Source organism: Pogoniulus pusillus, chromosome 11, assembly GCF_015220805.1.
Source record: "Pogoniulus pusillus isolate bPogPus1 chromosome 11, bPogPus1.pri, whole genome shotgun sequence".
Lineage (NCBI taxonomy): Eukaryota > Metazoa > Chordata > Aves > Piciformes > Lybiidae > Pogoniulus > Pogoniulus pusillus.
The window spans coordinates 7,094,369-7,121,977 of NC_087274.1; the positions used below are offsets into that span (position 1 = coordinate 7,094,369).

Sequence of the window (27,609 nt, forward strand, 5' to 3'; positions counted from 1 at the left end):
GCCAGAGGGAAAGCTACCAGGCTCCAATTAGCACCAGCAGGATGATGGATGGGATGCTACCTCCCATTTATATTCAACAGACTTCAAATAGCTGTAATAAACCCAGTAAAACTTTTACCAAAATCCAATTTCCAAGGAACTGGAGGATAGAACTTCTCAAAAATGTGAGGATCAAAAACCAGGCACTGAAATCTGGCTATGAATGGTTGTACCTTAAATTAAGTGGCGGAATTAAAAGTACAAACCATAGGAGATTTGTGCTTTGTTTTTGAGCCTGAAAAGGCCTTACCAAATAGACTGCACGACCCTCCTGCCCATCTGCAGCCAGAGGGCAACCTGGTCATGTCTGTACAGCACTGAACTCTGCCCAAAAGCCAGAGGGAAAGCTACCAGGCTCCTATTAGCACCAGCAGGATGATAGATGGGATCCTACCTCCCATTTATATTCAACAGACTTCAAATAGCTGTAATAAACCCAGTAAACTTTTACCAAAATCCAATTTCCAAGGATCAGCACACATCAAGAGAGAAGTGATCATAAACCATATGTTAGGTAAGGCAGGAAACAGCCATTTCAAACTGCAGGTTTGTCCAGATAACAAAAAGTTTTTGCTTGCTTCATTAAAATGAATAAGAAAATTTGTTGCTAAAAGCCTGAGGTTTTAGGGAGTTATGAGCTTTGCATATTGCTGCAGGATAAAACAATACACAAACAACTCACCCCTGGCCCTTTCTCCAAGGATATCACTCAGCTTAAGCAGGTTCCAATCCTAAATTACATATGTTTTATATGCTGCTCTGCCACAAGGTAATCAGGAAGCTTTTATGGGCTTGCATTGTTTGAGCTTTCTATTTCTAATGACTATTGCTAGAGTTGAGATTGGATTATTGCTCTGATTAATATTGTGATATTTCCAAGCAGGAAGAATTTTATGTTCCAACTGTACTGTGGGGGTCACATATAACTTGGCAAGTTTGCTAATGATATGTAAATGAGATAGTCTGAAGGTGGGGGGGGGGGGGGGGAAAGGAGTGTTAAATAATAGTTTTCTAGCATGGTTGCTCAGGGTGATCTTTTGATGCTTGCTCATCTTGCCTCTGCCACGCTGGGGCTGTGACTATGATAGAACTTGTCCGTATGTTTTGTTCTCAGCACTGTCTGGCTTGCAGCAAGAAGAGTTTCTGTTCTGTTAACACAGCTCCCACCATCCCTCTGTGACTGTTTCAAGGAGGGACACGACAAACAACTACACTAGAAATGGATCTGGAACAGATTTCAGAAGCCATTGCTTAAAGAGCAACTCCAAAATATTTTGCAAAAAGCATTCTTCAGATTCTGCAGAGAACTTCAGGGTAAATAGGACTGAAGTCAGGGGGTGGGGAGTTGGATTTCTACCTTTCTGATACCACGCTGGGGTTATCTCAGAAAACAGTAGCAAGCAAACCAAGGTAAAGGACATTACTCTGGAGATTTACAAGGCCTGTCTGGATGCATTCCTCTGTCATATAAGCTAGGCTGTATGGTCCTGCTCTGGCAGAGGGGTTAGACTCAATGATCTCTTTGGGTCCCTTCCAACTCCAAACATTCTGTGAGCCTGTGTGCTCCTTCTTAATACAAATGGACAGAAAGCATGCTCAGAGAATCATAGAATCAACCAGGTTGGAAAAGACCTTCAAGATCAGCCAGTCCAACCTAGCACTCAGCCCTGTCCAGTCAACTAGACCACAGCACTAAGTGCCCCAGCCAGTCTTCTCCTGAACACCTCCAGGGACAACAATTCCACCACCTCCCTGGGCAGCCCATTCCAATGCCAATCACTCTCTCTGACAACAACTTCCTCCTAACATCCAGCCTAGACCTCCCCTGGCACAACTTCAGACTGTGTCCCCTTGTTCTGTTGCTGATTGCCTGAGAGAAGAGACCAACCTCCACCTGGCTACAGCCTCCCTTCAGGTAGTTGTAGCCAGCAGTGAGGTCTGCCCTGAGCCCACTCTTCTCCAAGCTAAATGCTAAAAAGGTGCTGGTGTATCTTCAACACCTGAACACCAGATAATGTCAAATGATCTCCTGTGATATAGCCAAATTATTTCCTGTGATTATCTCCAAGCCTCTCCTTCTAGGACAGGCTTAGGGAGCTGAGGTTGTTCAGCCTGGAGAAGAGAAGGCTCCAGGGACACCTAATAGCAGCCCTTTATCACCTGAAGGGGCTACAAGAAGGCTGCAGAGGGACTGTTTACAAATGCATGGAGTGATAGGATGAAGGGCAATGGTTTGACAGTAGAGAACAGCAGATTTAGATTGGATGTTAGCAGCAAGTTCTGCACCATGAGAGTGGTGCAACACCAGAGCAGGCTGCCATGGGAGGTAGTTGAAGCCCCATTCCTGGAGATATTGAAGGTCAGGCTCAGCAGGGCTCTGAGCTACCTGATCTAGTGGAGGATGTATCAGCTCATTCAGAGGGTTGAATGAGATGATCTTTGGAGGTCCCTTCCAACCCAAACTATCCTATGCTTCTATGAAATTAACTGGTTTCTAAGGATTGTCTCAGCCCTCCCTTTGGATGCCAATACTGTTCAGCCAGCCCAGAGCAGGAAGCCTACCACAAAATCATGTACAATTCCATAATTAAGGACTGGTTTGTAACGCACATCAAGAGAAGCCAGCTCAAACAAGGAGCTTCATGGCACAAAGGAGGACTGCAGCTTCTGGCCCTTATTTGGTCAAACAAAACATGTTTGAACAGAGCTGTGGACAGGATGAGTGATATGTAGAGAGTTTCCAAAGGGCTTAACAGGAACACAACCATGATGCACATTTTGTGTTCTGTGTTCTCACATCAGCAGCAGAATTTGTTTCTGACACTGCACCCATTTTGTGTCTTTTTGTACACCACCAAGACAAAAACAGACTCAGGAAAGGGACATTTTCCAAATAATCATTCCTTCCAAAGCATAGTGCAGTTTTCCTTTCTAATTCCTATCAAAGATAAAAACAATGCTTGAAGAGAATTCTCTAAAGAGACTTCTTTGAAGTGAGAAAAGCTTCCTCTGAAGGTTGCAGTGTTCAGCTTCTGTCCTGGGATTTCTGAACTTCATGGAAACCCTCAGAAATCTCTGGAAATGAACCATGTGGCAATGAACCTGTGGGAATCCAGCTCCAGAGCTTTTTGTACATCCTATTCTCTAACTGGAAGAGTTCAGGAATGCTTTTTGTTTGTTGAGTTGCAAAGTCAAAATTCACTAACTAAAGCACTACAAAGGGTAGTTAGGTAAGTAGGAGTCTCCTCTGTGTGCTGCCTTGGAAGAGAGCTGCATGTGATTAAAAAGCCATAGGGGGAAAAAATTACACAGATTCACAGATTGCATTGGTTTGGAAGGGACCTTCAAAGGTCATCTTGGCCAACCCCCCTGCAGTCACAGCAGGGACACCTCCAACTAAAGCAGGATGCTCAGAGCCACACTGAGCCCAATCCTGGATGTTCCCAGTGACAGGGCCTCAAGCACACCCCTGGGCAACCTGTCCAAGTATTTTACCACTCATTGTGAAGAGCTTCCTCCTGATGTCCAACTCAAATCCTCCCTGCTCCAGTTTCAAACCGTTGCCCTTGTCCTATTGCTACAATCCCTTTTAAACAGTCCCTCCCCAGCCTTACTGTAGGTCCCCTTAGGATATTGCAATGCAGCTCTAAGTTCACCCCAGAGCCCTCTGTTTTCCAGGCTTAACAGCCCCCATTCTTTCAGCCCAAAACTGACAACAGCATGACATTCCTGGCACTGCAAGCTTTGGTAAGAGCTGGAAGCCATAGACTGTCACAAAACATAAGGAATAAACAAAGCTAAGTGCAGTGACAGCAAAAGCAGATTTCCAAAGATGGCTGCTTGTTAGAGGGGACATGGGTGAAAAACACCAAGATCAGGCAGGCACTAAGGTCCTCCAAGTTTTCAGGCTCTCTTATGGTAGCTGCCAACAGCACTGCTTCTGTAGCAGTAAATCTGAAGAAGAGAGTCACTGTGTCTGCTGGTGTGTGGCAGCCCTAAGGAACAGGGTCACTAACCCACACAGCTCTGGCAGGCTGGGCTCTGGGAGCACACAGTGGGAATAGTCCTCTCTGTCACCACCACCAGCCCCCACAATGGCTACATTCCCATTTTATGTGAGAAAATGGGAAAGGAGAAATGAACATCTACAGACTGAACAAAAGCATATGGAAACGCTTGGACAGACTCTTGAAATTCCATGGCTGCCTCCCATCCTCGAACAGAAGCAGACAGCAAAGCTCCTGGGTGTCCCTGTGCTCTGCTCTCTTGCAGCACCTGCACCAGAACTTTGCTAACAGCCTGATGAGTCTCACCAGGACCAGGAAAAAGGTGTTCAGCCTCAGCCCATGGGAAGTCAGCATAGATCTCAAGAACTGTATTTGCTTCAACACACACAGGTCAGCCTGTAACATGCCATGAGCACCACCAAGGCTTGTTTCCCTCCTTTGACCCCTCACTTGGATGATCTCAAGGTCCCTCCTCTGTCTCTGCCTTCATGCTCTCACAACTGAGACTTCAAGAGAATGCATAAGCATCTTAAATCTAATTCTAAAACATTCAGGCAAATTTCAGTCCCTCTGCTACTCCAATTCCAGAGGGCTGTAATATTGAGCCTCCTCAGACTCTCTGCTTAGAGCTGAGCCTGAATTCCTTAGGACTGATTTCTAAGCACTGCTGAGGATTTTTTTCCTCCCTAGTACTTCCTTAAATTTAATCCCATGCTTAAAAGAAAAGTTCCACTCCTGCTTCATACTTTCTTTCCAAAACCCCCAATATTTGGCAACGTTCTGCAAAATTCACCAAGTTTCAAGTTCCCTCATCAGCCTCTGACAATCAGCTCCTAATCACCAGTGGTGTCCACACCACATTACCTCAGTGGATACTGCAGGCAAACTGGCAAATACCCAATAAGCTCTTAATAAAGCATTTGGCACTCCACACAACTTCACTGAGCAGTAATTTCCTCTTGTTCCACGTGTAACACATTCTGCCCAGCATTCTTTCTGGCTTATTTATTACTCACTGGCTGTTAAGTAAGAAGAAGGTCACTCCTGTTTGTTCTTAAACACCAAAATTCAGCTTCAAAACGAATTAGCACTCAGGCCAATTGTTTATTGGTCTGAATACTAATCAAGTCTCCAATATAGATGCGCCAGGATAAAGTGATGCCCTCTTGCACTTTCTCCCCTTCCCTTCTACTTTGCCCTCTTGCAAATTACCAGTGAATGATCAGCCAATTAAAACAATAATAGATGTGAAGTATTAGAAAAGAAGCTCAATAAGCCCCCAAAATAAAAGAGAAGCACATCTATAGTAATGAATGCAAGTCCTGGGTCTGCTGAATGTATTTCTCAGCTACCAGCAGTAACTCTGAATTTTCTAAGCTTCCATTCTAAGTTCTCCATAATAGACACTGAACAGCTTAACCAAAGGGAAAGCAAAACCAAGCACGTTTAGGAAACACCTGAAGGGTGCTGCAGCTTCCAACCATGGCTGAGCAGGAGTACCAAATGGCTTTAAAAAAATCCAAAGATACCTAAGATATTGGACTCTGAGGCTTTGCAGGACTCTGTGCTGGAAGCAGAGCCAGCTGTGCAGTTTACTGTCCTCACGCAGCATCTCCAGGCAGTCTGAACAATGACTGTTCAGAGTTAGTAGACATTTTAAGCATAAACTTCACAGTAAGAACTTATTAATCAGTTGGTGGCATAAGGCAGCAAAGTCAAGTCCACTGGGGAGTGTCACTGTTTGTCCAGACCTGCCAGAGCACAGTGCTACCTCTGAAAAGCAGAGGAAGCAAGAAGCAGCAGCTGGCTCTTCAGTGTGTTGAAAATGAGCTTTAATGCAACTGAAAACAATCCTCAAAAAACCCTCTTCTACCCCACTGGGAGGTGAGGGACAACCTGTTTGGTCTCCCACAACTTCAAGAACACAAAGAAAGCAAATAGCTGTCAGCAGGGAACCAAACAAATACCTGTGAACGCATTTTAAACCACCCAAAGGTTCTTTAAGGAGAACACTTCAATGATTTACACTGCAGTGAAAAAAAGATGCAGCTGTTCAGCTCTGCTGGGCAAAGACTCACCTTGTTGAAGACCCAGATCTCCCCATTCACTGTTGGCCTGGGGACACCATGTCCGTTGTAGTGGAAAAGAACCCGCTCTTCCTTGGCGTTGCGCCGCAGGGACGTACACAGCTTCTTCACTTCGTCCACCGTAGGGTCCAGGCTCTGCTTGTACCTGGCCTAGGAACCAGAAAATGGAAGATAAAATTTGAGCTGTAGAGACAATCACAGAATGCATCTGCTTGGAAGGGGCTCTCAAAGGTCATCTTCTCCAAGCCCCCCCCCCTGCAGTCAGCAGGGACATCTGGAGTACTGCGTCCAGTTCCAGTGTCCCCAGCATAAGAGAAATATCAAACTGCTGGAGTAGGTCCAGAGGAAGGCACAAAGATGACCAGAGGGATGAAGAACCTCCCCTATTAGGACAGACTGACACAGTTGGGACTGTTCAGCCTGGAGAAAAAAAAGGTCCAAGAGACCTTAGAGCAGCCTGCCAGTACCTGAAATGCACCTACAAAAAGCTGGGGAGGGACTTTCTACAAGGGCTTGGTAGTGTCAGGGTGAGAGGGAATGGAATAAAGCTTGAGGAGAGCAGAATGAGACTGGAGATTAGGAAGAAATTCTTTACAGTGAGGGTGATGAGATATTGGAACAGGTTGCCCAGGGAGGTGGTGGATACCCCCTCCTTAGAGGTCACAGGATGGTAGGGGTTGTAAAGGACCCAAGGAGATCATCGACTCCAAGCCCCCCTGCCAGAGCAGGACAGAGCAGGAGGTGTACAAGCCCATGCTGAATGAGGCACTGAGCAACCCGGGCTGGCGTGAGGTGTCCCCACCCATAGTGGGAGAGGTTGGAATTGGATGACCTTTAAGGTCCCTTCCAACTCAAACCATTCAATACATCTATGAAGCTCAAACATCTCACACTGTAAGACAAAAAACATTCTCAAGATAAAAGCACACAAACCTTCTAACAATTTGATATTCACAGAGCTGGGTAAAAAGAGGACAAAGTGATGGAGAGCCCTTGGCAAGTGACCCTTCCCTGTGTGTTCATTATCATCCCAGCTTTGGCTGCAGACACCACACTACTGTGCTTGGCTACACAGCTCTACAAGTAGAAACATCAGAGCACATTTCTACATTCAAGAGGAAAAACCAAACCATTAAAAAACAAAACCCTTCCAATACTTCAAAAACCTTTCCACTAGGCTAAGTTCAAGATGTCTATGTAGCAAGCAGGTTTGTCATACTCATAAGTGCCTTTTTTTTCTGGGATTTTGAAGCAAGGCCAAAATAATAACAAAGTCTTTCATCTGTCCTTTAAAAGACAGAAGTCTGTTTCTTCCTTTCTCCTCCAGAAAGTCCCACAGGCTGGGGACTGAGTGGCTGGAGAGCAGCCAGGAGGAAAGGGACCTGGGGGTACTGATAGATAGTAGCTGAAGATGAGCCAGCAGTGTGCCCAGGTGGCCAAGAGAGCCAATGGCATCCTGGCCTGCATCAGGAACAGTGTGGCCAATAGGACAAGGGAGGTTATTCTTCCCCTGTACTCAGCACTGGTCAGGCCACACCTTGAGTGCTGTGTCCAGTTCTGGGCCCCTCAATTCAAAGAAAGATGTTGAGGTGCTGGAACATGTCCAGAGAAGGGTGACAAAGCTGGTGAGGGGCCTGGAACACAAATCCTATGAGGAGAGGCTGAGGGAGCTGGGGTTGTTTAGCCTGGAGAAGAGGAGGCTCAGGGGTGATCTTATTACTGTCTACAACTACCTGAAGGGACATAGTAGCCAGGTGGGGGGTGGCCTCTTCTCCCAGGCAAGCAGCAATAGAACAAGGGGACACAGTCTCAAGCTGTGCCGGGGTAGGTCTAGGCTGGATGTTAGGAGGAAGTTGTTGTCAGAGAGAGTGATTGGCATTGGAATGGGCTGCCCAGGGAGGTGGTGGAGGCACCGTCCCTGGAGGTGTTCAAGAAAAGCCTGGATGAGGCACTTAGTGCCATGGTCTGGTTGATTGGCTAGGGCTGGGTGCTAGGTTGGACTGGATGAGCTTTGGGGTCTCTTCCACCCTGGTTGATTCTATGATTCTATGAAATGTAGACAGAGAATCCAGAATCACAGTGCCTTAAAAACAGTTAAAGTTGAAGTAGTGGAATAAAGAAAGAAGAGCAGGACAACCACATAAATACCTTTACACAAACGTGCTATGGTAGCCTGCTCATTAAATAAATCAAGGTCTCAGAAATTGGGGCTTTTTAGGCTTTCTTCTGTGACAGGCAAAGATAAGGAGGTCTTAAAATAGTAAAAGAAGATGAAGGACTTTAATATAAACCTGGTTTGCTTATCTAGGAAACTTGAAAAACAAATCAGACACTGCACAATTAATATTCAGCATCTCGAGCCAACAGAGAAGAGAGAGACAAGGAATGGCATCACTTACATGATTACAAAAGCACAGAAAAGCAAGGAAAAGGGGGGAAAGAAGCGTGAAGAGAGATGCAGTGATCTGACACACATCCTTTTGGGAACTCCTGCACTAAGCAAAGATAAGAGGATGGATTCATCTCAACACGGATCCCCCCCACCCCTCTTTCTCCTCTCAGGGTTGTTATGAAGGTGCTGATTTGCAGAATGTGTGTCTTAAATCACACCCTGCCTGCTGGCATCTCTACAGACACCATCACCACAGTGCTTGGGAATTTCTCAGCTCCTTTATTATTACCTTTTTCCATAGGAGAACTCGCTCATTCCAACACTCCTCACGTCCCTTTAGCATGAATATTAAACAAGACTCGCAATTAATGGAGGCAAATTCATACTCTAAAACTAAAGCCTGCAGCTCTAACTATCCAAACTGCAAACATAGCCTTGGCACTCTGAGAAACTGAGAAGCCTGAGGAAAGGAGATGCCTGTAAATAAGCAGTCTCAGTCCTACTTGCCAGCTCAGGATTGTCAGGCTAAGCTCATCACACATTTTTTTAATGCACATAGGAGAAGAAACAAGGATCTGAGTAAAATGAGATCAAGAAGAGGCTTTTTCCCCCCTTTTCTTCCTAAAGAAAATATTTTTCAAGACTTTTTTCATGCAAAAAATACAATGAAAATCACAGAATCATAGAATGGTTTAGGTTGGATCCTGCACTCAACACTGGTCAGGCCACACCTTGAGTGCTGTGTCCAGTTCTGGGCTCCTCAATTCAAGAGAGATGTTGAGGTGCTGGAAGGTGTCCAGAGAAGGGCAAGGAAGCTGGTGAGGGGCCTGGAGCACAGCCCTGTGAGGAGAGGCTGAGGGAGTTGGGGGTGTGCAGCCTGCAGAAGAGAAGGCTCAGGGGTGACATCATTGCTGTCTAAAACTACCTGAAGGGAGGCTGCAGCCCAGTGGGGTTGGTCTCTTCTCCCAGACAACCAAGGACAGAAGAAGGGGACAAAGTCTCAAGTTGTGCTGGGGGAGGTCTAGGCTGGATGTTAGGAGAAAGTTGTTGTCAGAGAGAGTGATTGGCATTGGAATGGGCTGCCCAGGGAGGTGGTGGAGTCGTTGTCCCTGGAGGTGTTGAAGCAAAGCCTGGCTGAGGCACTTAGTGCCATGGTCTGGTTGATTGGCTAGGGCTGGGTGCTAGGTTGGACTGGCTGATCTTGGAGGTCTCTTCCAACCTGGCTGGTTCTATGATTCTATGATCACAAAGGTCATCTAGTTCCAACCTCCTGCCACAGGCAGAGACACTTCCCACTACAACAGGTCACTCAAGGTCTCATCCAACCTGGCTTTCAACACCTCCAGGGAGGGAGCAGTCACAGCCTCTCTGGGCAACCTGTTCCTGTGTCTCACCACCCTCACTGGAAAGAACTTCTTCCTAACATCCAGTTTTAATCTCTTCTCTGCCAGTTTAATCCCATTCCTCCTCATCCTGTCATTACAATATCTAGTCAAAAGTCCCTCCCCAGCCTTCCTATATGCCCCCCTCAGATACTGGAAGGCTACCACAAGGTCTCCTTGAAGCCTTCTCTTCTCCAGGCTGCACAGTCCCAACTCTCATAGCCTGTCCTCATAGCAGAGCTGCTGCAGCCCTCCCAGCATCTTCATGGCCTCCTCCAACAGTTTGATGGTAAATAAGTAAAGGGGAGTAAATAAGGAGAATAAGTAATTATGAGAAGCCTTCAAGGCTTGTTCACCTCATCATCCCTGGAGTTATGCAGAAATGTGTGGACATGGCACTTTGGGACATGGTTTAATGTTTGTGTTGGTGTTAGATTGATAGTTGGACTCAATCCTGGAGGCCTTTTCCAACCAAAAGAATTCTATGATCTGATCGAGGTACAGGGTGTTAGTGATGGAACAGGAGGATCCTCCTGGTTTATGGGATGCTCTGTGGGCCAAAGTGCTATTTTTAATAACTGTTAAGATTAAATAAGGTCTCCTCCCACAATAGAACCCCAGAAACCAAAGGTCTTTGAGAAGAATAGAGGAACAGCATCAAACCCTTGCTAATCCATGGGCTGCCACTCCTGCCCAGTACCACAAAGCACAAACCCACTGAGCCATCACATTTCACACAGCAGACATCCAGACAAACTGTGGTCCAGCAAGATTCACCAAGTCACCAATTTTACTTTTCCTCTCACAGTATAAAGGAGATTTTTTTCAAACACTGATTTAGTTCTCATATGAACTGAGCAGCATTTCAGCTTCACTACTCTTCTGCTGAGTAGTTCCTTTTCATCACCCTTCTGTAGTTCTTCCATCACTATTCATTTGTCTTTCCTGGAAACACACTGAACTCCTCTTCCATGCTGCACTCCTCTTCCACGCTGCACTCCTCCTCTTCCACTTCCAAACAGATGCTTTCCAGCAGTAGTTAGTGCTAATGCTTAACAGAGAGGCTAAGACAAACCCATTTGTTTGTTGGGCTTTATCTCAGCAGCTTCAGTTGAAATCACACAGACACACAACAAGGCTTTATGTTTTGTTTTCCCTTTGCTTTTGGGAGCTATTGACCACTTCCAGACCCGTTAGGGTCTGAAGACCATGCTGGCCCTCCCTGCCTTCTATCCTCTGCTGATGACAGGTATTTTCTGGTGCTTGGCACAGAATCTTTGCTTCCTGACACAATCTAGCCTTGGGTTCCTCTGCAGATGATGCCCAGCTCTAGCTGCAGCTTCCAGTCGATGCTGCAATCACAGCATGAGAGCTGTCAAAAATCCCGACCCGGACGGTGTGATGGACAAACCTGAAATTGCTGCTGGTGATGTCAGCTGGCTTTCTGGTGTAAATTTGATTTTCTGATCACCTCAGAGTCTCATTGAAGAGCTCCTGTCAAAAGCAATAACTTTGTGGCAGCCTGATTCAGACTACCCTCATTATTCTATTCAATCAGGCAAAAATTCAGCTTTGCTTGTTTGTGGAAGGTTGTTGCCACATTGCCTGTGAAACACTCAGTGGTTTATCCAACTTTCCTCCTGTGTCCTTGTTTAAAAATGCCTTGCCTAAAAACTAAGCACATGTTATTTGGTTAACTTTTCAAACATTTCAATTTTCAGTACTCCACAAGCTTCTGGATTAACCAAAAAATACTGCCCTGACAAAACTGCAGGAAATAGGAAGAATCAACCATAGAATCATAGAACCAACCAGGCTGGAAGAGACCTCCAAGATCATCCACTCCAACCTAGCACCCAGGCCTGTCCAGTCAACTAGACCATGGCACTAAGTGCCTCATCCAAGCTTTGCTTCAACATCTCCAGGGACGGTGCCTCCACCACCTCCCTGGGCAGCCCATTCCAATGCCAATCACTCTCTCTGCCAGGAACTTCCTCCTAACATCCAGCCTAGACATTTGCCAGCACAATTTGATTCTGTGTCCCCTTGTTCTGTCACTATGTGCCTGGCAGAAGAGAGGCCGACCCCTACCTAGCTACAGCCTCCCTTCAGGTAGTTGTAGACAGCAATGAGCTCAGTCCTGAGCCTCCTCTTCTCCAGGTTGCACACCCCAGCTCCCTCAGCCTCTCCTCACAGGGCTGTGCTCCAAGCCTCTCACCAGCTTCATTGCCCTTCTCTGGACACGTTTCAGTATCTCAATATCTCTCTTGAATTGAGGAGCCCAGAACTGGACAGAAAGGAATTTCAACAGGAGGAAGTTCTGCCACCCAGACCAAGGAAAGAAACAGTTTGGGATTAAATCCCAAGTGCATGTTGCTAGATGGTTGTGCTGTGGGCATTAACCATGACTGCTGCAATTCAAAGTGAGGCAGTTTTGTTCTAAAGCAGCTGCACTGCTGACATGCTCCCTCAGAATTACTTTCCCAATTATTTCCAAATTCCCTAGCACAATAAAATCCAAGCAATCATCTTCAAGAGAGAAAAGAGAAATTTCTGAAGATGTGATCCATCAAATCCTTATCATTTCCCTATCCAAGCTAAGGGCATCATCCTGGCTGTATCTGGTTTGAAAGCTGGCAGTAGGATTTACAGTAGCTCCATGTCACTCTGATCAGAAGGAGGGAGCAAGCTCCCAAAGGAGCCAGCAGCACTAGGCTGACACCATCACTACAATTAGCAGCTCTGGGAAAACACCAGGGGAAAACTATCTGTGGGCAAACAAAGCCAAGTTGTATCTGAACAGTCAGACAGCTCTAACCCAGCCAGCCAAAGGTGCTGCACCCTGACACCAGAGCTCACACATAAAACACCAACTGCAGCAGCAATAAGGCACCAGCATTGTCCCGTTTGTTTCATGAGAGATTTAGTTCTTCCCAAGGATAAATAAAACACCCACATGTTTACTGATTAGCAGGTGATAGCAGCAACCTCTTCCAGGATGAGTCTGTCTGGAGGGGACAAACCAATTCAGTGTGTTCATCAGCTCCTATCATGCTGGGAAATGTCAGACAGCATAAAGTAATTCCCACAGTTCTGTGCATTTTGTGCTTAAATTAATTGCTTTGCTCTGGAAACTTTGCCTAATTACAGAGTTTTTTTTTCTTTTACTTTGAGTGGGGCCAAAGCACAAATCAAACAATAAGGAGAAGGCAACTTTACAGGTCCCCTTCCCAGAGTGTCACCAAGCTCTGCTCAAAAACAGGAGCTGCAGCAGCTCAGCAATTTCATGACAAAGTGCCTTTGCTGTCACTTGAGAAACCAGAACCCGACTCATTATCCACCTTCCAAACTCTGGTGTGTTCAACCCTGCCAGATGCTGAGTTCAGGAAACTCACCTCAGGATTAGGTCCTATAAAAAGGAAGAAATGCAGACAGCTATAGGTGACAATTTGAGAAGAAGTGACTCAAGTTGCTGATGTTGCTTAACCGTTAATGGCCAACGGGGGGAGAAAAAGGTTTGGAAGCCAGGCAAGGTTCCCATCATTGCTGGCACTCAGCACTTCAGCTGGGTGACTGATGCATACTGGAGTACCGTGGTAGTTTCATCAGGGACATCATCTTTTTCCCCATCAAAAACAAACAAACAAACAAGCTCAGAAGGTTAAACCTATTTTCACAGTATCACAGTATAACCAAGGTTGGAAGAGACCTTACAGATCATCAAGTCCAACCCTTTACCACAGAGCTCAAGGCTAGACCATGGCACCAAGTGCCACGTCCAATCCTGCCTTGAACAGCTCCAGGGACGGCGACTCCACCACCTCCCCGGGCAGCCCATTCCAGTGTCCAATGACTCTCTCAGTGAAGAACTTTCTCCTCACCTCCAGCCTAAATTTCCCCTGGTGCAGCCTGAGGCTGTGTCCGCTTGTTCTGGTGCTGGCCACCTGAGAGAAGAAAGCAACCTCCTCCTGGCCACAACCACCCCTCAGGTAGTTGTAGACAGCAATAAGGTCACCCCTGAGCCTCCTCTTCTCCAGGCTAAACAATCCCAGCTCCCTCAGCCTCTCCTCGTAGGGCTGTGCTCAAGGCCTCTCCCCAGCCTCGTCGCCCTTCTCTGGACACACTCAAGCATCTCAATGTCCTTCCTAAACTGGGGGGCCCAGAACTGAACACAGTACTCAAGGTGTGGTCCAACCAGTGCAGAGTACAGGGGCAGAATGACCTCCCTGCTCCTGCTGACCACACCATTCCTGATGCAGGCCAGGATGCCCATGGCAGTCAGAAAACCCATGTCACTCAGAAAACCCAAGTCTTCCTCTCTCATTTTCCTGCAACCTAAGACTTCAGTCTTGGTTCCACAAAGTCTCCACAAGACCCAGACTGCAGTGTGTGTGTGTGTGATGCATTCCTAAAATAGCAGCACCTGGCACAGCAGATAGAAACTGGATGAGAAATGTATCCGCTGGCATTCACAACCTCTGCTATTTATAAGTTATCACATTGCCCACTTTTCATTCAGCATAACAGAAGCCTGAAGTCATTCACCTTTTATCCCCAAACCTGACAGGCCTGGCTCCCATACAAATAAACCCATGCTTTGCTTTTACAACTCCTATCAGCACGTGCTCCCCAAACTGCTTTCCCTGGTAACTCCACTGCTGAGCTGTGATAGCTTTGGTGAGCTCGAGGTGAAGAATGCAGCACTCCAATGATTTCCTCAGCTGCTGCACACAGACATCATCCAGTGTGTGCAGCTGCAAGGAAGATAAAGAGGGTGAAACTGCACTCATCTGAGCGGAGAGAAGGCATCACCTGCGCCAGGCAAGAGGCTCGCACTTAGAAGTCAAGAAATTCTCAGACACAACTTGGTTAAGCAGGATTTAAGCCCCTTAGACAACATTCTGCAGATTAAGCTTTACAAGACTGTTTGGAGTGGGGTCACAGGGTGTCAGCAAGAAAAAAAAGGAGAGAAAAGTGGTGAGGAGGTCAAATTATGCTGGCAAATGATGTGGAATGACTTGGAATTCACTCATTAAGGAGTAAGGAAGCTCACCACAAAATCACAACACTGTTTCTGTTCCTATCTGCCCTTCTTTCATTCCTGTCTATTCATAAAGGGATCAAAATCACCCTTACCATCAGACACACCATCAGGTAAAAGATAACTCACGCAGAGGAATGGTTCTGGTAAGACAGCTCTGCTCTTGAGAGACTTACTGGCACTACCACTCTATTTATCACCTGAAGATGTGCTCTCAATTTATCAACAGGAGAAATTACTCCAACATTCAATATTTTATACTGAAACTGTCTTTTACACCTCTTTACATGAGCCACACACATGACCCTGCCCAGAATCTGTAATGAAGTATAAAAGCTTTGTTTTGCTGAGGATTTTTTTACGACAGCTATCGGGTGGCAAAGAACCCCACATGCAAAACAGCACACACAAAGCAAGAAAACCACAGTTTCAGAGCCAGTGATGGAAAATAAAATAGAATCAATGCAGTCAAGCTGTACTGTCTGAGGTTTTAAAGTTCACCACAGAACTGCAATTCACGTGCAGGCTACGTACCACACAACGAACTGAAAGGTTTGCCTGTCCTGCACTCTGCTGTCTCACTGCTCAGTCCTGTATCATCTTGGAAAGGTAGATAGTAGCTGAAGATGAGCCAGCAGTGTGCCCAGGTGGCTAAGAGAGCCAATGGCATCCTGGCCTGCATCAGGAACAGTGTGGCCAGCAGGACAAGGGAAGTTATTCTTCTCCTGTACTAAACACTGGTCAGGCCACACCTTGAGTACTGTGTCCAGTTCTGGGACCCTCAATTCAAGAGAGATATTGAGGTGCTGGAACGTGTCTAGAGAAGGGCAATGAAGCTGTTGAGGGGCCTGGAACACAAACCCTATGAGAAGAGGCAGAGAGAGTTGGAGGTGTTTAGCCTGGAGAAGAGGAGGCTCAGGGCAGACCTCATTGCTGTCTACAACTACCTGAAGGGAGGCTGGAGCCAGGTGGGGTTGGTCTCTTCTGCCAGGCAAGCAGCAACAGAAGAAGGGGACACAGCCTCCAGTTGTGCCAGGGGAGGTCTAGGCTGCATGTTAGGAGGAAGTTGTTGGCAGAGAGAGTGATTTCATTAGAATGGGCTGCCCAGGGAGGTGGTGGAGTCACCGTCCCTGGAGGTGTTGAAGCAAAGCCTGGCTGGGGCACTTTGTGCCATGGTCTGGTTGATTGGCTAGGGCTGTGTGCTAGGTTGGACTGGCTGAGCTTGGAGGTCTCTTCCAACCTGGATGATTCTGTGATTCTACGAAGTAATCCAATTGCATCCCAGTTACCCTGACGCAGAATTGATTACAGCCACATCCTGCCAGACAATTGGGCATCTAACCTGTGTCAAAGCCTTGCAGGGCCATGAGTGTGGCGTCTCCCTTGGCGTTACAAGCAATGTTTTTTCCTAACACAGTCTGATTCTTCTTTAGGATGATTTATCATCTTTCCTGCTTCGTTTTTCAAAGTAACTCTGCTGTTCAAGGTGAAGCTCCACGTAAATGGGACATCACAGGATGTTGTGCAGCTGCTGCACTCTGACTGGCATCACGATTGAATCCCAGCAAACACATTCAGCCTGAGACTGCCCTGTGCACAACTACCCTACTTAACGTGATTTAATTAAAAGGAATCAAAGCAAACTAATTATTCCAAGAGAGTAGGTTTTTTTTGGAACAATGCCCAAATTTGAGAAGCAGGAATATATTTTAAACCCCCCAAACTTACAAAGAATTAAGGTACTGAAAAAAACCCAGAGTAGTGAAACCAGCAGTTTCATGGGTCACAGAATCATAGAATCAACCAGGTTGGAAGAGACCTCAAAAATCATCCAGTCCAACCTATCCCCCAGCCCTGTCCAGCCAACTAGACCATGGCACCAGTGCCTCATCCAGTCTTTTCTTGAACACCCCCAGGGATGGTGACTCCACCACCTCCCTGGGCAGCCCTGGGTCAAAGACATGCACATTTCAAACCACTTCTCCTGGCTACATGAGGATTGGAGCCTCCAGCCCAGCACAGAAATCACTTTTCCTGCAGCAAAGGGATAGAGATTATGGCCCAAAATCATTGTTACTGCATGGTCTGGCAGGATGGAGGGAGCAGAACACCAAAGAATAAAGAAAAAAAAAGAGAAAGACAGAGAGAGGGGAGACATTAATAGCAGGTTCTGAAGTGGCAGAAAAATTGTTACTGCACTTCTGTAGTCAGTTTTATCAAACTCATTGTTAAAGGTTAAAATGTTGAGAACAACTCAAAGGCAAATGGTCCTGTGTGAAGCTCGCCCTGGAAGGAAGCAATTCCACACTGCTCCCTTCTGATCCATTCTAACTTCAGAAACAGATTGTTTAGAATCATAGAATCAACCAGGTTGGAAGAGACCTCCAAGCTCAGCCAGTCCAAACTAGCACCCAGCCCTATCCAGTCAACCAGACCATGGCACTAAGGGCCTCAGCCAGGCTTTGCTTCAACACCTCCAGGGATGGCAACTCCACCACCTCCCTGGGCAGCCCATTCCAATGCCAATCACTCTCTCTGACAACAACTTCCTCCTAACATCCAGCCTAGACCTCCCCCAGCACAGCTTGAGACTGTGTCCCCTTCTTCTGTTGCTGGTTGCCTGGGAGAAGAGACCAACCCCACCTGGCTACAGCCTCCCTTCAGGTAGTTGTAGGCATCAATGAGCTCTGCCCTGAGCCTCCTCTTCTGCAGGCTGCACACCCCCAGCTCCCTTAGCCTCTCCTCACAGGGCTGTGTTCCAGGCTCCTCACCAGCTTCACTGCCCTTCTCTGGACATGTTCCAGCATCTCAACATCTCTCTTGAATTGAGGAGCCCAGAACTGGACACAGTACTCAAGGTGTGGCCTGAGTACAGGGGAAGAATAACCTCCCTCATCCTACTGGCCTACACAAGGCAAAAGGATTCACCCAGATCAGGGTAGGAAACTCCAAGGATCAAATTTGCTTTGCTCCAGTTTCTGCATTCCTGAGTTCCTGACTGCAAACTCTTCATTAAAAAGAAGCTTAGCCAAGAGCCTAGGATTGCAACTGCACAGATCATCCCACAGTTACATCTGACAGCCACATTCCCAACCAGCAGGGTCACCCTGGATACACTTAGGCACCCATGCATGTTAACAGCCATTTTCACAGTAGGAGAATTCAGGCCAGTATCTTACATGCAAAGAATAAAAACTAAACTCTGTAGCTGGAGATATTTCTCAGATGTTTGATGGCTCACTAATGATGAGCACTAAAAATACCTGGATTTAGTCTTCCTTAAAGTGAAACCCCTAACGTTGAATTAATTCAGATCCTACCTTTAATAGGGCAGCTGCCAGTTTGATGTGACATGTTCCTCCAAACATCTGGGGCAAACTCTGGCTTAGACACAGAAAATAGGCATCTACACATCAAACAGCTTCACCACCATGTCACTGCTTAACATGGTGAGCCACACAGCAAAGCAACACCACTGACATTTTACTTTGTTTAAGCTCTTTAACACACTGGGAGCAAGCAGAAGGATGGTGTTGATCTTCCCAAGCCATACATCATTCCTATGAAGATTGCTGTTGTTTTTTATGTAGCTTAACACCTTTAAGTTAGAAACCTCAAGCAATCATAGAATCATAGAATCAACCAGGTTGGAAGAGACCTCCAAGATCATCCAGTCCAACCTAGCACCCAGCCCTATCCAGTCAACTAGACCATGGCACTAAGTGCCTCATCCAGTCTTTTCTTGAACACCCCCAGGGACGGTGCCTCCACCACCTCCCTGGGCAGCCCATTCCAATGCCAATCACTCTCTCTGTGAAGAACTTCTTCCTAATATCCAGCCTATACCTACCCTGGCACAACTTGAGACTGTGTCCCCTTGTTCTTCTGCTGGTTGCCTGGGAGAAGAGGCCACCCCCCACCTGGCTACAATGCCCCTTCAGGTAGTTGTAGACAGTAATAAGATCACCCCTGAGCCTCCTCTTCTCCAGGCTAAACAGGCCCAGCTCCCTCAACCTCTCCTCATAAAATGTAACCATTCAGAAAATTAAAAGGACCAAGAATGGGGGGGGGGGGGGTGGGGGTGTAGGGTAAAAAAAATTATGGTGAACACTGGAGACTGAATTTAAACCTATACCACACCTCCACCTGTGTGCTCCTGGCTTGATTTTTAGCCTTGCAGAAGCTGCGTCTTCAGTACAAAAGCAAAGCAGAGAGATGAGAACCAGCTCCTCTTTTTAACTATTTTAGAGCTCCTCAGCACAAAGACTGCCTCAAGCTATCAGTATTATTCTAGTTGCTACGATTTAACTTTTGATAAAATCACAACATCTTCATCTCTGTCCTATTGCTTTCGTTTCTGCGCTTTTGTTAAACACATTTACAGAGGTTTTACACAATGCTCAGCACTGAGACACTGTGATGGTTTGGGTGTTACCTGCCCCTCCACACACTTAAGAAAATCACCCAGACTAGACTCAGTCGATCTGGAAAATGGAAGAATGAAGTTTTACATTTACAGCTTAGCACAAGGTACAAGCAGATAATGACAATCTCTACAGCTACAGATAAGTTAAAAGGTAATACAGAAACACAACAGCCCTCCCAGAAACCACAGTCCCCAGGAGGGGCTCCCAACCACCCTTCCACCTTCTCCCCACCCCACTACCTTACCCCAAACTTTGCCTTAATTTCAAGGTGAGTTTGGAGGGTCGGCCAGGGGGGTTAGGAAGCAGAAGGATTAGTCACACAAAGGGCACGTTAGAGAGAGAAGCTTATGCAGCCTCAGAGCTCAGAGAGAGACTCTGTTACCTATGTTGTGATCTTGTTCTTATACATCTCAGCAAGCCTATGAGTGCAGTAGACATCACCACTGTTTCCTTTTCACAGCCTAGCATCTAATTCTTCTCATCAAAATATCCTATCTAGGCTCAAACTAGCACAGATGTATGTGAGTTAAACTGCACAATGAAAACCTTTTGTGCTTTCTTAGCCTGTGAACTTCACAGTGTAAAATAAAACAGCTATGGTAGAAAAAAAAGCCCAAACAACCAAACAAAAAAACCCAAAACAACACCAACAATACAAACAAAAAAACCCCACACAAACAAGAAACAACAAAAATTCAACAAGCTGCAAAAAAACCCCAGAAAACAAGAAAAAAAATCAGAAACAAAAAAAAAAACAACAAAGAAGTAACAAAAAAACAAAACAAACAAGCAATGAAACAGAAAAAAAAAAAAACATAAAGAAGCAACAACAACAAAAATAAACAAGCAGCAACAGCAACACAAAAATCCCAAACAGAAAAAACAGGGGGAAAAGGCAACAAATAAACCAAAACAGCTAAAAAACAACTAAAAAAAAACCCAAATAACAAACAAGCAACAAAAAAAAGTCAAAATAAAGCAACCAAAAAAAGGCAATTAGAAAAAAATAACAAAACAAGCACCAAAAGAGCTCCCAAACCCATCAGGCACCAAAAGAACCCAAAACCAACATGCACCTAAAGATCCCCCAAAACCAACAGGTACCAAAAGATCCCCCAAAACCAACAAGCACCAAAAGAACCCCCAAACCCAACAAGTACCTAAATAACTCCCAAAACCAACAGGCACCAAAAGGTTCCCCAAAATCAACAAGTACTAAAGAACTCCCCAAACCAACTTGCACCAAAAGAACCCCCAAACCCAACAAGCACCAAAAGAACCCCCAAAACCAAGAGCCACCAAAAGATCCCCCAAAACCAACAAACACCAAAAGAACCTCCAAAACCAACAGGCACCAGAAGAACCCCCAAAACCAACAGGCACCAAAAGAACCCCCAAAACCAACAGGCACCAAAAGAACCCCCAAAACCAACAGGCACCAAAAGAACTCCCCAAACCAACTTGCACCAGAAGAATCCCCCAAACCAACTTGCACCAGAAGAATTCCCAAAACCAACTTGCATCAAAAGAACTCTCCAAAACCAACAAGCACCAAAAGAACCCCCCAAACCAACTGGCATCAGAAGAACCCCCCAAACCAACTTCCACCAGAAGAATCCCCAAACCAACTTGCACCAGAAGAATCCCCAAACCAACTTGCACCAAAAGAACTCTCCAAAACCAACAAGCACCAAAAGAACCCTAAACCAACAAGCACCAAAGAAAAAAAATCACAAAACTCAAAGAAAAAACCCAAACCACACCAAACCTGAAATAAGTCCTTTTAATTGAGTGCCCTGTACATTAAAGTCTGGCTGAACTGCAGCACAAGGAATAAACAATCCTAATCTTTCAGCCTTGCTCTAGGCTTTACTTACTACAGTAGCACCAGAGTGGTAACTACCCCCATCAGAAACACAGGACATCAAACTGCTTCAACAAAACCTTTAATAAGAAGGGAAATGTGAAGCCAATTCTTACTAGTCACTGGATTTTTACAGTGCTGAGATCAGCCTTTCTGAATAAGGGCTTACTAAAGGGCCTTAAACAAAAACCTCTTCCTCAGGACAGTAAAAATATATAGCAGAAAAGCCAATAGCAAAATTAGCCATATTGGCACTGACAGAAATAGAGATAATAACTCCTATGGATATCTAAACCATGTGTTAGGACCTGTGCAGGCAGCACCTGGCCAGGCAGGTTCCAGCCAGTGCAGGATCTCACCACCGTGACCTGCTGCTCTTCCAAATTGTCCCTCATGCAGCCCGGAAAAACAAGCTTTGAGACTAAACTGTGGATTTCATTCTGCATGGGAGGGAATTCTCTTACAGATCTCTACCCGCTGAGGCTGGGAAGCCCTGCAAAGTCACAGATTAACAGATTGCTTTGGGCTGGAAGGGACCCTCAAAGGTTATCTTGTCCAACTCCCTGCAGTCAGCAGGGACATCTCCAACTAGATCAGGCTGCCCTGGGCCACACTGCAAGTAAGTTCTTTTGAAATTATTAAGAACAAAATGAGAGATAAGAGAGAAGACTTTTCTAAGAGAGCACAATTAAGGCAGGCCACCAGATACATCAGGCAGATCAGCTTCTACCGTGTTTCAAAACATTCCTCCAACGCTAATCCCCCCCTTAAGAAAGAAGCAGCAGGGGACCAGCGGCATTTATCCTTGCACATTAACAAACTGAAACACAATAGGAACAGCTAAGATCAATTAGAAGAGAATGGTGTCACCATAATAACTTTCTTTATTTTTAAAGCATTCCAGGAAATCATCTTGTAAAGACACGCAGGAAAGCAAAACCAGGCTCCAAAAAGCATTCTCTAAGCTGCTCAAAAGGTTTAAATCACATTCCAGTGCAGCAGAAAGGAATCCCAGTGATTGGTGTGATCGCTTTTGTCCTTGTAAGGACTGGAACTTCACTTCTATTGTTCTTGACTGGACGCTTAATTTCACCCTTGTTTCCATTTCTCTAAAGGTCACATTTAATTTCTTCTCTGAATATTCAGAAATTATTTGCAGTTACCTCCAAGGCTTTTTGTCAGGGAACTTTGTGATGTTGAGGAGAATGGAGGAAATAAAAAAACCCTAAAGCTCCAAAATGGATTGGAACATGCAGAGCAGCTCACATCTGCACTGAGCTGGGGTAGGTACCTGGAGATCAGACAAACCACACAGCTCATCTCTGACAGAATCACTAAGTGTGTGCAGGGGCTTCACAACCCATCACTGCATCACTGTTACCCTGCACTGGGTAATACCTTGCATCAAGTAGGAAAGCTGGGATGGAGCCAGATAAAACAAGAAGAAGAAAAGCAGCATACTTTTATATTTTTCAATATTTATAAACTGTAAGTTAATTTCTTTATTGATGAGCTGGACCAGGGGATTGAGTCCAGCATCAGTAAGTTTGCAGATGACGTCAAGCTAGGAGCAGGTGTGGATCTGTTGGAGGGTAGGAGAGCCCTGCAGAGGGACCTTGCCAGGCTGGATGAGTGGGCAGAGGCCAATGGGATGAGATTGAACAAGGTCAAGTGCAGGGTTCTAAACTTTGGTCACAACAACCCCAAGCAGTGCTACAGGCTGGGGACAGAGTGGCTGAGAGCAGCCAGGCAGAGAGGGACCTGGGGGTGCTGGTAGATAGGAGCTGAAAATGAGCCACCAGTGTGCCCAGGTGGCCAAGAGAGCCAATGGCATCCTGACCTGGCCACTAGTTGTGGCTGCAAGGTAGCACCAGGCTTTAGGTGCTTTGGTTGAAGGGATGAGGGATGATTCTCCCAGCCTTGGAGTTTTCCTCTCCCTAGGAAGGTTTTCAAATTTAAGTTAGTCTATCACAGAACATAAGCAAGATTTAAAGCTGAGTGTCATTGTGATTTGGGGTGTTTAAAAAGACTTTAGATGAACCAACCTACGGATCAATATCTCAGCTACCAGCCACAGATCTTTAATTAGATCTGTGAGGTAGGTTCTCAAGAATTCAAAACAACTACAAGATCCACAGGGATTGGTCTAAGAACCCAGGAGAAGCCAGAGAATGGCCTGAGGAGCTGTTCCAACAGAGAGCAGGAGTTTTAAGCTTTGGAAGACACTTGAATCCTAGAATCAGTCAGGGTTGGAAGGGACCACAAGGATCAGCTTGTGGTCCAACCCCCCTGCCATGGCCAGAGACACCCTACCCTAGAGCAGCCTGGCCACAGCCTCATCCAGCCTGGCCTTAAACACCTCCAGCCATGGGGCCTCAACCACCTCCCTGGGAAACCCAGTCCAGCCTCTCACCACTCTCATGCTCAACAACTTCCTCCTCACGTCCACCCTGAATCTCCCCACCTCCAGCTTTGCTCCATCCCCCCTAGTCCTGTCACTCCCTGAGAGTCTAAAAAGTCCCTCCCCAGCCTCTTTGGAGGCCCCCTTCAGATCCTGGAAGGCCACAAGAATGTCACCAGACTGAACAGCCCCAACTCTTTCAGTCTGTCCTCATAGCAGAGCTGCTCCAGCCCTCTGAATATCCTCATGGCCCTTCTCTGGACACTCTCCAGCATCTCCACGTCCCTCTTGTCATAGGGGCTCCAGAACTGGATGCAGTACTCCAGGTGGGGTCTCACCAGAGTGCAGTAGAGGGGGAGAATCACCTCCCTCGACCTGCTGGCCACACTTTTGCTGCAGCCCAGGCTCTGGTTGGCTTTCTGGGCTGCAAGTGCACACTGCTGGCTCATGTTGAGCTTCTCGTCTACCAGCACCCCCAAGTCCCTCTCCTCAGGGTTAAGGCTGAACTTGCTGGAAAGAGACAGCTCACAGCTTCAGAGCTGACACAGCCACCATCAACCGCATCAATTACAAGCTATCAGATCCAGACCTTCCACATCATAGGTTCACAAAATGGTTTGGATTGGAAGGGACCTAAAAGATCATCCAGTTCCAAGTCCCCCACAATGGACAGGGACACATTTCACCAGAACAAGTTGCTCAAGGCCTCATCCAACCCAGCCTTGAATAATTCCAGGGAGGGGGTATCTGTGACCTCCCTGGGCAACCCACTCCAGTGTCTCACCACCCTCACTCTAAAGAACTTCCTCCTCATCTCCAGTCTCAATCTACTCTCCTCAAGCTTCAATCCATTCCCTCTCACCCTTGCACTATAAGCACTTATAAAAAGTCCCTTCCTGATTTCTTGTAGGCCCCTTCAGCTACTGGAAGCTTGCTTTAAGATCTCCCCAGAGCCTTCTATTCTCCAGGCTGAGCATCCCCAATTCTCACAGCCTGTCCCCATAGGGGATGTTCTCCAGCCCTGCGATCATCTTCATGATACATCTCCAGGAGTTACAGAACACTGTAAACTAAGCTAAGTCAAGTCTTCAGCTTACTGAACTCTGTCTGCAGAGGGTAACCTCAGCTCAAAAGTGCAGAGGTATCAGGAAACAGAAGATCAGAGAGCAGGGCAGAACTTTTTCCACTGAATCCAGAGGAAATCCAGAGCAGTCTGGCATCTGCACTGAGCACACTGGCAGGAATAATAATAAACAAACAGTAGCAGGAATAAACACCTCAGGGAAGAGTCCATTTAGCATCTCTAATGAGAAGCCATACTGTTTTCTAATCAAACTCTTATCTTCAAGAGTTTTCTACAGAAATCAAAGAGCATGGAGATGAGAGAAAGGATCTGTTTGATATGAACCCATTTCGATTCCCAGGAGATATTTAGCAAGATTCTCAACACTAAATTTGGAGGAAAGTTTTGATCAAGGAACTTGCTTATAAAAGAAGTGGGTGGGTGGGGGACACAATGATTAATTTCATCTGCAGAGGGAAGACACCATGAAGTTCTAAAGGGATCAGTTTTTGTAGCCTGGATCATCCAACACATTAACAAACGCTACTGCAAAGGGAGTGAGCAGAAAACACCACAGCCTGGTGATGACAGAGAGTTATTCATAGAATCACAGAATCAGCCAGGTTGGGAGAGAACTCCAAGATCATCCAGTCCAACACAGCACCCAGCCCTCAAAAATCAACCAGACCATGACACTAAGTGCCTCATCCAGGCTTTGCTTGAACACCTCCAGGGACAGTAGCACCACCACCTCCCTGGGCAGCCCATTCCAATGCCAATCACTCTCTCTGACAACAACTTCCTCCTAACATCCAGCCTAGACCTCCCCTGGTACAACTTGAGACTCTGTCCCCTTGTTCTGTTGCTGGTTGTCTGGGAGAAGAGACCAACCCCACCTGGCTACAGACTCCTTTCAGGTAGTTGTAGACAGCAACGAAGTCTGCCCTGAGCCTCCTCTTCTCCAGGCTAAACACCCCCAGCTCCCTCAGTCCCTCCTCATAGGGTTTGTGTTCCAGACCTCTCACCAGCTTCATTGCCCTTCTCTGGACACCTTCCAGCACCTCAACATCTCTCCTGAATTGAGGGGCCCAGAACTGGACACAGGACTCAAGGTGTGGCCTGATCAGTGTTGAGTACAGGGGATGAACAACCTCCCTTGTCCTACTGGCCACACTGCTCCTGATACAGGCCAGGATACCATTAGACATTCTTGGCTACCTGGGCACACTGCTGGCTCATCTTCAGCCTACTAGATGATATTCACAATTCCTGCAGGTAGCCTCTGGGATAGGGAACTTTACAGCAGTAGTATGGAAAAGGAAATACAATATGGACACATTTAAAAGTCATGCAAGAGGAAAGACCCTTCTGATTTTACACAGAGAGCAATTAGCCTTGAAGGACCCATGAGCACTCAGAAGCTAAATGACTTTAGGAGCAAAAGGAACTGTACAAACATCAGCCCACTACCAGTCACCAAAGCAAGCATTGTGTTAGAAATAGCTAAGAAAACAAAAAAGATGCTCCCAAGCCACTATGGCACTGTAGAGACCCAGCAAATATCTTGAGGATCAAAGAATCATAGCATGGTTTAGGTTGGAAGGGACTTCAAAGATCATCCAGTTCCAAACCCTTGCCATAGGCAGGGACACCTCCCACTAGAACAGGTCACTCAAGGCCTTATCCAACCTGGCCTTGAACACCTCCAGGGAGGGAGCAGCCACAACCTGCCTGGGCAACCTGTGCCAGTGTCTCATCACCCTCACTGGAAAGAACTTCTTTCTAACATCTAGTTTGAATCTCCCCCTCATCCTGTCATTACAAGACCTTGTCAATAGTCCCTCCCCAGCCCTCCTGTAGGCCCCTTCAGATACTGAAAAGCCACTATAAGGTCTCCTGGTAGCCTTCTCTTCTCCAGGTTGAAAAGCCCCAACTCTCATGGTCTGTCCTCTTAGCAGAGCTGCTGCAGCCCTCTGAGCATCTTCATGGCCTCCTCTGGACTGTCTCAAACAGTTCCATGTCATTCTTGTCCTGGGGGCTCCAGAACTACACACAGGACTGCAGGTCGGTTCTCAGGAGAGCAGAGTAAAGGGGAGGGAGAATCCCCTCCCTTGCCCTGCTGCCCACACTGCTCTTGCTGCAGCTCAGCACACAGTTGCTGTCTGGGCTGCATATGCACACTGCTGGCTCAGGTTGAGCTTTTCATCACCCCAGACCCAGAGAATGGTCTGGTTTGTGGGTCTTTTTCAGATGTGCAATGACTTTTACCTGAGGAATGATTAAATGGCAGGAGAAGAAAACCCCACAGAACCTGTATGTAACAGTGGCCTGTAAAATGAGAACTGATTCTGTGTTAGTCATTTTCTCTTGGCTGGCTGTGACCTCTTCCACCACTAGAGCTAGGGAAACTGGAATGAAAACATCCATTGCCATCTTCAGAGCAAAAGAACAGACACACACAGCTTGACTAAACATCACAGAGACCAGCACATCCTTGCCTCAGGACATGAACACTGAATTGTTTCTTTGAACCACTGTAAACTTCTTAGCCTTCATAAACTCCTGGAAGAACACTTTATGCAGGACAGTAATACCAAGACTCCAGCTCAGCTCAGAAAGCCAGCAAGTGTGTAAGACACAAACTCAGGTTCTCAAGAAGGCCAAGAAGGGACTTTTTTAAAGGGCTGGTAGTGATAGGATGAGAGGGAATGGACTGAAGCTTGAGAAGGGCAGACTTAGACTGGAGATTAGAAAGAAATGCTTTACATGAGAAGCAAGTTGCCAAAGGAGGTCATGGATGCCTCCTCCCTGGAGGTATTCAAGGTCAATTTGAGCAACCTGGTCTAGTGGAAGGTGTCCTAGCCCATGGCAGGAGGTTTGAGACTAGGTGATCTTTAAGGTCCCTT

The 27,609-nt window shown here is 46.4% G+C and overlaps 1 protein-coding gene across 1 annotated transcript in view; it reads right to left on the bottom strand.

Annotated features, from left to right (window-relative positions):
* Positions 1 to 27,609, bottom strand: part of RPTOR (regulatory associated protein of MTOR complex 1) — a 219,516-nt gene that overhangs the window by 155,615 nt on the left and 36,292 nt on the right. Inside the window, exon 4 of the mRNA XM_064150737.1 lies at positions 6,125 to 6,283. Within this exon, the coding sequence (XP_064006807.1) occupies positions 6,125 to 6,283 (159 nt within the window). The remainder of the gene's footprint in view (positions 1 to 6,124; positions 6,284 to 27,609) is intronic.